At 39.2% G+C, this 9,866-nt stretch overlaps 1 protein-coding gene across 1 annotated transcript; it reads left to right on the top strand.

The window, feature by feature from the left end:
* Nucleotides 1–3,973: 3,973 nt before the first annotated feature.
* Nucleotides 3,974–9,602, top strand: ppp6c (protein phosphatase 6, catalytic subunit). Its single transcript, XM_063889220.1, has 7 exons — nt 3,974–4,211; nt 5,653–5,748; nt 6,142–6,207; nt 6,995–7,136; nt 7,223–7,302; nt 8,337–8,546; nt 8,639–9,602. Exons 1-7 carry the CDS (start codon nt 4,137–4,139, stop codon nt 8,885–8,887), a joined length of 918 nt encoding a protein of 305 aa, XP_063745290.1. The 5' UTR covers nt 3,974–4,136; the 3' UTR covers nt 8,888–9,602.
* The last annotated feature ends 264 nt before the right edge of the window (nt 9,603–9,866 follow it).

Below are 9,866 nucleotides of genomic sequence, written 5' to 3'. Positions count from 1 at the left end.
AACTTAACAACAACCGTCATGCCTCAGCATGAAAACACCAGACTGTATAAGGAACCACTGACACTCGTCACCGTGGTTACAATAGCAATCAATCCAGCAGATCGAGAGCCTAAAGGCTAAACAGACCATCATCATAAACTCTACATCTGCTCACCAAAGCTCCAGTAGAGGGTCAACTTCTTTCACTCTCTGTTTGTATTATTTACTGCTGCTGATGGAGTCTCAGCTCTCTCGTCTCTTCTTCATGACTACACTTTTCACAGCACACACACTTACAGCCAATCAGCTCTGACTTATGAGATGACGTTTCAGTGGGGCTGCGAGCGCTTTGCCCCGCTTGTGATTTTGTTTTCTCCGCACACACTGAATAGAAAACTACTCTGAGCATGCACAGTGTAGTTTTCACAGTGAGGGAGGGGCAGCCTGGAACTCACCCCACATCGCTCAGCCCGGTTCAATAAGGCACACTGTGGACACTGATCAGAAACGGCATTGTAGAGAGGACTCAACATGATCTTTAAATATATTTTAAACATATTTGGGGAATTATTATTTTAATTCCTTTCTGCTGATCGTAGGAGGGGCGGTGACCCATCTGCCACTAATGACCAGTCGCCACTGAGTTCAGAAATATTTCACTATATTTAGGTTATATGTAAACTGCAACCAAATCTGGGATGTGATTTCTGGTGTGACAGATACAACTCATTACAAGAGGTTTTACTTCAGATTTCTATCTCAGAAATGTTGATCACTCAAAACATGACATGACTGATACACTTTGTCGGTGAAAGAAAAATTAAACAAGGCAATGCAATGTTAGGGCAAAAGCATAGATAATACAAAATTGTAGTAGAACAATTAAAGAAAAACATTTGTTTTTCAAGTTAAGGTGTAACATGTGTCATGACAACATTATAACTGATAAAGAAAATGCATAGTAAAGCATGAATAAGGGCTAGTCTAAATGGATTAGAGTACCTGTTTGATTTTTTTCACCTTGCACACAGGGGACTGATATATATTGAATTCTCTTCTCTTCGAAATAAGGAAAACAATGGAAAACATAGAAATCCATGTTTTGCCCAAGTGAATGAGGACCAAAGTACTGACGTTATGGGAATTTTGAAAATATTTTGAGCTAGAATGACACAATTAAGAAGTATAGGAAAGCAGGTCATAGATTGAAGACATTCGTCAAAATGAGTCTAAAATCTTTGAACATTTGGCAAAGAGAATGGTTTATTCTAACAGTATTTAACTCGGTAGCGCAAGTAAGCATTTGTTCTTTTTCAGAATATGATTGATGTATATACAGTGCTCAGCGTAAATGAGTACAACCCCTTTGAAAAGTAACATTTTAAACAATGGATGACAAATGAACACAAAAACTATTTCCAAAATGTTGACAAGACCAAATTTAATACAACATCTGTTTAACTTATAACATGAAAGTAAGATTAATAATATAACTTAGATTACACATTTTTCTGTTTTACTCAAATAAGGGCAATGCAAAAATCTAGTTCTTTGTATGGCCTCCATGATTTTCAATGACAGCACCAAGTCTTCTAGGCGTGGAATGAACAAGTTGGAAACATTTTGCTACATCAATCTTTTTCCATTCTTCAAGAATGGCCTCTTTTAGAGACTGGATGCTGGATGGAGAGTGATGTTCAAGTTGATTCTTCAGAACTCCCTATACTGTAGGTGTTCAATTGGGTTCAGATCAGGAGACATACTTGGCCACTGAATCACTTTCACTCTGTTCTTCTTCAGAAATCCAACAGTGGCCTTAGATGTGTGTTTAGGATCATTGTCAAGTTGGAAAAGTGCATGACGACCAAGGGCTTGGAGTGATGGTGGCATCTTCTCTTTCAGTATAGAGCAGTACATCTGTGAATCCATGACGCAATCAATGAAACGCAGCTCCCCGACACCAGCAGCGCTCATGCCACCCCACATAAGGACACTGCCACCCCCTTGTTTCCCTGTAGGCACCATGCCTGTTTCTTTGTATTCCTCACCTTTGCAACGCCATACAGTTTTGAAACCATCAGTTCCAAAAACAATTATCTTGGTCTCATCACTCCAGAGTATAGAGTCCCAGTAGTCTTCATCTGTGTCAGCATGGGCCCTGGCAAACTCTAGGCGGGCTTTTTTGTGCCTGGGCTTTAGGAGAGGCTTCCTTCGTGGACAGCACCCATGCATGCCATTCCTCTGCCGTGTACGCCGTATTGTGTCACGGGAAATAGTCACCCTAGTTTGGCTTTCTACTTCCTTAGATAACTGCAGTGAACTTGCGTGCCGATCTTCTTCGACCCTTCTCATCAGAAGACGCTCCTGTCGAGGTGTTAACTTCCATGGACGACCTGGACGTCTCTGTGAGATGGTTGCAGTTCCATCTTTTTTAAGTTTATGTACCACTTTTTGCTACAGTATTCTGACTGATAAGTAAAGCTGTGCTGATCTTCTTGTAGCCTTCCCCTTTGCGGTGTAAAGAAATTATTTTCTTTCTCAGGTCTTGTGACATTTCTCTTCCATGTGGTGCCATTGCTAACAACATGAAATGGGAAGGGGTTTTCTTTAAGTAACACCCTTTTATAGTCAGCTGTCTGCTGGACACCTGTGTAATGAGTAATTAGACTCACCTGTGGTTGATGATTGTTAAATTAGACATTTGTAGTCTAAAATGTAACTTTGCTCCAGAGACTTTCAGTGGGGTGTACTCATTTTTGCATCGCCCTTATTTGAGTAAAACTGAAAAATGTGTAATCTAAGTTATATTATTAACCTTACTTTCATGTTATAAGTTAAACAGATGTTATATAAAACGTAGTCTTGTCAACACTTTGGAAATAGTTTTTGTGTTCATTGAGATATTGCTTAAAATGTTACTTTTCGAAGGGGGTGTACTCAGTTACGCTGAGCACTGTATATTTAATGGGGGAAATTAGAAGGTTAGGAGGTTGAGGAATGTGATTGGATGAGTGACAGCAGAGGCTAAGGGAGGAGGAGAAAAAGAATGAGCAGGCCCGCTGGGATTAATGGAGAAATTCTTCTAAAGGACCCAGGAGAGGGAAAATCCCCTAAAAGTCTTGTAGCAGAGGAAGGTTTTTCCAGAGAATGCTTCTCGGTTTCAGTTTTATTGACCAAACAGTTAAGCGAGCTAACAAATTGACAATGATTATATTCATTATATGCAGCCCTGTGATGAATACTTTTAATGAACCCTTACTTTGCTATTTTATCACATCATTGAATTTATATGCCGGTAAAATAAGCGTAAAATAATTATTTCTCCTGATTATAAAAAATAAAACCGTTCCATTTTTTATGCAAACAAAACAAAGTTTAACAAGTTGAACATATTTCACTAAGTTACCAGTTTTACACATTCACCTTTACAATATGTGCATTAATTGTGAGTCGTCACGGTTTGTATTGAGTTGTGTTATATGTGTGTCCACTGAGATCTGGTACATGGTTGGCTCTACAGCTCAGCCATCACCATGGACGGTACTGCCACACATGGAGGACCTCAGGACACCAAGCAGTGGAGGATAAGGACCAGCAGGATGATCGGAGACCACGACCAACCCTCATGGATGTGCAGTATAATGCACGAGCAAGTGTTCATTCTAATAACGCCATACGAAAGGATACGAAAGGAAGAAAACAAAAACAAATGAGCTGTTATTGTGTAAGTGTCAGTTATCATTGTATCCGTAGGGAGCGCTGTCGCGTATCTTTGCACACCAAACACCATAGAGTGGAGAGTCAAGTTAAATCGACATAATGCCACTGTAATGATATTTTCGAAATAAAGGTTTAACACATTTACTTGCATTTTTTTCTATTTTTTTTCAATACAAAAAAAAGGTGTGCAACATATATATTGTTAACAGACCATAGCACAATCGATTACATTATGGTATTGTTTATTATTAGAAGAAGGTTTTATAAGTTAATATTTTTATTTTGAAGTTTCTCACAGGAAGTGGTCATCTGAGTTTATGTGGATTTGACACCAGTGACACCAAGTTGAAAATGAAGGAGCGGTGAAGAGGAAGAAGAAAAGGAACTTGCTAGCTTGCTAACTAATTTAGCAGCCTTCTGGTTTTAGCGTTTTGATAATGGCGCCTTTAGACCTTGATAAGTACGTTGACATAGCGAGGCACTGCAAATACCTCCCTGAAAACGATCTAAAGGTGAGTAAATGTAGCTTGAATTAAAATAGGATACGGTTTTTGATACCAGTGGAAGCAACGGATGACTAATACATGGTAGTTGAACATGAGCGGCTAATGTAACTGCTAACGTTTGGTGTTACTAGGGGCAGTTAACGGTTAACGTTAGCATGGATTGATATTCATGTTCTGCACATTTTACCGGCGTCACCGATAAGGGCGATCCTTGGGCCACAAACTAGAATGGGAATAAGGAGAGGAAAGAGGAAGCTGTAACCTGTTAGCTGTCAATGCCTAATGCTAGTTACTGGCTAATAGTTAAATGTCGCGATTCTGGTGTGTATGTTGGTGTAAAACATGGGAACCTCGGCAGCGCCACCCCTGCCTGCCGTCATGAGGTTTCACAGGCCGGAGCCTAACGTCAGGTGAAGCGATATTAACCATAATACATAGAGCCAATGTAGCTACTTAGTTTAAAATGTATGTTCTTAAAGGTTGACTAAACCACTTATTCAAGGAACTAACCCGCTACTCTTAATGCTGAAACCAGAATCTGTTACAAAGGAGTGCAGAGATTTTATTATATGTATTTAATGGTTTTACACTATTTAAAAATACATAACAGATGATAAATAGTGCAGGAAGAGGCAACAAAGTAAACATTCGGCTTATTTAAAACTTCTACTTAAATGATGTGAACAATTGTCTATTAAACACAAGATCAATATCCAAACAGTTGTTTAAATTCAATGAAAAATGCAAACTTTAAGAACAACATAAACTATACCTACAATTTAAATAAAATAACACTAATGTGAAAATGAAAACCATGCATCATACAGTGATCCAATGATTTGTCAACTATTTTTATAAAGCAATGCATCGAGGTACAGTTTGTGTAATGATTGGAAGGCTCTCAAGATCTTGCAGATACATCTGAGATTCATCCTTCTCTTCTTAATCTTCTGTCATACATTCATAGGCCTTACATTTGTCAGACTAAAGTAAAACAAAGGTGCAGTCCCATGTAAAAGGCTTCATATTACTACAAGGTCTCGTAAGAAAATAAAGCATTTAACATAGTGTTCACGGGTTCGCAGAACACATGCTCAGTGGGCTTCCTGGTTTTTACCCGGCTCAGCCCTTTACACTGAGACAGTCACTGAGGCAGCTTTGTAGAGAGCTGTATCGGGAATGTTGGTAAATGGTATTTGTAGCAATGGACAGGTTTTGAGCTCATACTTGATAGACTGATCGAAACACATTTTTTAATACAATGCAAAGGATTGTGCCGAGTCTCGGTTTAAGACTATACAGCCAAGAGTATACCCTTCCAGAAGCTCCTTGTGTCCTATATTGGATAAAGATGGTTGAGGAGTAAGCCTGCAGTGTGCTGCTGTGATGAAGCTGGTGTGTATCAGCGCGCCTGACTGCTAACCGTTGTCCTGTTTCACTTCCACAGAGATTATGTGACTATGTATGTGACTTACTGCTGGAAGAATCAAATGTTCAGCCCGTCTCGACTCCAGTCACTGTTTGTGGAGATATTCATGGTCAGGTAGGCTGGACTTATGCTCGCTTTAACCCGTTTAAAGATGATAAATTAACGTCACCTGTTACCAAATGTTTGTTCATCCAGCCTGAGTTCACTGATAGAGATTTAAGTTTTGTTGTTTAAATGGAAAAATGTATAGGGATTATATTAGTGGCAGGTTTATTTAAATATATGTCATAAGTGACATAACAATTCTAAATGTATATCAAGTTCACAGCATCATTTTAAAATTGTCCTACTTTTACTTGGATAAGGAATTGTTTTCTCCCAACATTTTAAATGCGAAATTAAATTGTTATATTTAATTATATTGCTAATACTTTGGCATTTTTTAAGACTCACATTTCTGTTTTGTTTTTTAATCCAAGGCTAACGTGTTCTCTTTAATGTTCCTAGTTTTATGATCTTTGTGAGCTCTTCAGAACTGGAGGCCAGGTTCCTGACACAAATTACATTTTCATGGTAAGATACAACAGTATTAAATATTCCACAATAATTCATGCCTTATTTCTGACTAAGTCATGCAGAAAAGTTACAACTGATGTTGTGCTTATATACATCAAATTACATTTTTATTTATAAAGCCCAATATCTGAAAGTACGCATTTTACTCCAGAGTCTTGACATACTGTACATCATGAGACCCCCTTTTTGGAAGGAACCACAGGCGCCCATTGACATTGTTAATGTATCCTAGATGATTGTTTGTAATAAATGTATAGAATATGTTATGATTAGCGTTCAACATAATGTACATTTCAAATTCCAAAAATCCCTTGCATGAGGTTCAAGTTAATATGGAAATCAATACCTAACACCCCAATAGTTGATTTGGTATTTCAGTCTGGTCCAAAGTGGAAGACCAACTCTTCCCAGACCTGCTGCCCTGGCTACAAATACTCACCAACTATGGCAAAGAGTTTCATTTAAAAAAGAAAGCAAGGTCCAAATAAATGTCTCTATAGTTGGCCTTCTTTCTTTCATATCAGGCAGCTGATTCCATAAGTTTCCCAAGATGGACATTACAAAACGTCCATCTCATAGCCCTGTTTCATACACAAGTTTCACATGTTGCTTTAACGAGTATAAGCTGAGCGTGTAGCAAACAGGTTGAGAGTAACACTCATTCTGTCCCCAGGGTGTCAGATATTAAGAGGCACTGTATCCTGGAGACACCGAGTTGTGTTTTGAATGAATATAAGGAGGCTCTTTATGTTTGCTACATTAATGGTGTCTTCTTTTCCTCTAGGGAGACTTTGTAGACAGAGGATATTATAGCTTGGAGACATTTACACATCTGCTAGCTTTAAAAGCCAAGTGGCCGGATCGTATCACACTCCTACGTGGAAACCACGAAAGCAGACAAATAACTCAAGTGTACGGCTTTTATGGTAGGTTGCTTGCTTCATTCTCACTGATTATGTGTTCCATTGTTTTCTGTTTTATAATCAAACATGTATTTTTTGCTTATTTTCAGATGAGTGCCAAACTAAATATGGAAACGCAAATGCCTGGAGGTACTGCACCAAAGTGTTTGACATGCTGACTGTGGCAGCTGTAAGTTCTTCATGGCTCGTTGGTGACATATGTGAACAGAATCGGACTATTTAGGGGACATTTGAATCTTTGATTGGTCTTTGTGGGATGTGTGAACGCAGATTAGTTCCCTCTCAAAGCAATGAAACGGGGATCTTTAGGGGCCCCACTAGTGCTTTGGTAAATCCTATGTGCTTACATCCTTCCTTACTAAAAAACATTTCCTAATTCTTGCAAGTGGCACCGTCCTTTTTAAAGTTTATTTTTCTACCTTCCAGTGGCCCTCTGGTTTTGGTTAATATATGTATGATATTAAGATCAACACAGATAATTGAAAAGTGCCATATATAGGTAATGCATCTTAATTAGGCTGATATCAGAACTGATTTTTGTTACACTTTTTTCATTTTAGAGTTTTCACAGTGTTTAACTTGTGATTTGTTTTTTTTGGTGGTACATTAAGTGAAGTGAAGGTCTGACACAGAGCTGCCTTCATAAGCTGTGATGTTTGGAAACTCTGGGAATACAATGGGCAGAATACATAATTATGTTGATTAAGGACTCATTGATTTAAGAAGTTATATAGAATGGGCTATGAAAATGATTCAGCTGACTTTAGATTTGAAGACAGTGAAAGCCAGTCGACAGCACCAAACACACCATAATGAGGACCTCTGTCGATAGGAAGGTTACACTGTGTGCGGAATGTCCTTTGTAGCATATCGGATGGAGCCAGAGTATGCAGGAGGAGGTGGTGCAGGGAAAGGGAAAGAACAGTAGGCAGTCGCTACATCATCAGGACAACCCTAAAAACAGTCTGTCCAACCTGAAGGACGTGTAGGCAGGACATCTGTGCTGCTAACCCATCCCACAGAGAACCTAAAAGACTTAATTTGCATTTTAAAATCACTCAAATGTTTCACTGCTCTGTTGAGATGATCTGTTAATCCGTTTGAACACATGCACTTTGACATGAACTGATTTACACTAAATGTATCGACGGCAAAATAGGAATTGAATTGTTCTTAATGACATCTTTTAACGTGTTATCCCAGTTGATAGATGAGCAGGTCCTGTGTGTCCACGGTGGTCTTTCACCTGACATCAAGACACTGGACCAGATCCGCACCATTGAACGCAACCAAGAGATCCCCCACAAGGGCGCCTTCTGTGACCTGGTGTGGTCAGACCCGGAGGACGTGGACACCTGGGCCATCAGCCCTCGAGGCGCTGGCTGGCTGTTTGGCTCTAAGGTTACCAATGAGGTATGTGTCGTCAACATTTCAAATGAATCAATGGTAAACTCAAACACCTGGAGCACCAGCTGACCCAAAGTAATGCTGTTGTTTTGTTATAGTTTGTGCACATCAACAATCTGAAGCTCATCTGCCGTGCACATCAGCTGGTTCATGAAGGCTACAAGTTCATGTTTGACGAGAAGCTGGTGACCGTGTGGTCGGCGCCAAACTACTGTTACCGCTGCGGGAACATCGCATCCATCATGGTCTTTAAGGACGTCAACAGACGAGAGCCCAAGCTGTTCCGCGCTGTGCCGGACTCGGAGCGCGTCATACCCCCCCGAACAACCACCCCCTACTTCCTCTAAGGACGGGACCCAACTCTCCCAGCTCACCCCCTCTGGAGATCTCTCAAACTTAATAGCTGATTTTAAGAAGTTCTTGGAGGTAAGGTCGGGTCTACCACATGTTGAGTAGCACATGGCTTCTTCCCAGGTTACAGTCTGCACCACTCACGATGTTCTGTTGTAAAGAAACACCCTCCTCTTCACCCAATAAGAAAATGATACCTTTTAAATGTCTTCATATTTTAATGATAAAACATGTTGAATGCTTTAATTTTTCTGTTATGTATCCCACTGAAGCAAATAAAACATTTAAACTGGTGATAACTGCCAATAATACATGTTCAAATAAAGTGATATATATTTTATTTGTCGTTCTAGCAGTTTGATCTCATGCCTTTTTTAAAGACTGGACTAGGATGAGCTTTCGTGGAATAAGGAAATGAACTGAAGATTACTCCTATTTGAACAGCTAATTACATAAACAGCTCCATCGTTCTGCATTTGCCTTAAATGTGGTTTTAATCTCCCTTTCTCATCATTTTAAGATGTTGTTTTATAGTTATATACTGTTCTTTTATGATAGTATGATGAGTTGTTGCTTCAACGGTTTCTTTTACTAGCAACATTTAAAATGAACAGATATTTTCTTCAAGACTCAGCTCAGTACTTGTATTTGTAGCAGAGAACAGTTCTACTCGGTCACGTTTTGTAATTTCAATAAAGCATTATTCATTAATCCTTGTGAAAAGTAGTCACTTTAAACTGGGTGCATGAGAGGAAAGGTCATGGTCATTATTATCCTTACATTACAATAATCAAGTCTGGATAAAGGTCTCAGCATCAGCCAAAAATAAGACAACCTAATTTAGCTGTGAAGCATATGGTGTAAACACCACCCTGGCGAGTGTGCTCAACAAAAGAAAGGGTTAGAAAAAAAAAAAAATTACTGGCTGAAGAAACCCAAACAAAGCAGGAGTGTTAGGAGAGACAGGTGGCACAG

This window comes from Eleginops maclovinus, chromosome 8, assembly GCF_036324505.1.
Source record: "Eleginops maclovinus isolate JMC-PN-2008 ecotype Puerto Natales chromosome 8, JC_Emac_rtc_rv5, whole genome shotgun sequence".
NCBI lineage: Eukaryota > Metazoa > Chordata > Actinopteri > Perciformes > Eleginopidae > Eleginops > Eleginops maclovinus.
This window is presented reverse-complemented; position numbering and strand designations above follow the sequence as displayed.

Excerpts from the sequence above, each read along its gene's own strand:
- ppp6c (XM_063889220.1), top strand. The coding sequence starts at position 4,137 with ATGGCGCCTTTAGACCTTGATAAGTACGTTGACATAGCGAGGCACTGC. Across the intron at positions 5,749-6,141 it reads GTGGAGATATTCATGGTCAG|TTTTATGATCTTTGTGAGCT; the intron begins GTAGGCTGGACT and ends TAATGTTCCTAG. Across the intron at positions 8,547-8,638 it reads GCTCTAAGGTTACCAATGAG|TTTGTGCACATCAACAATCT; the intron begins GTATGTGTCGTC and ends GTTTTGTTATAG.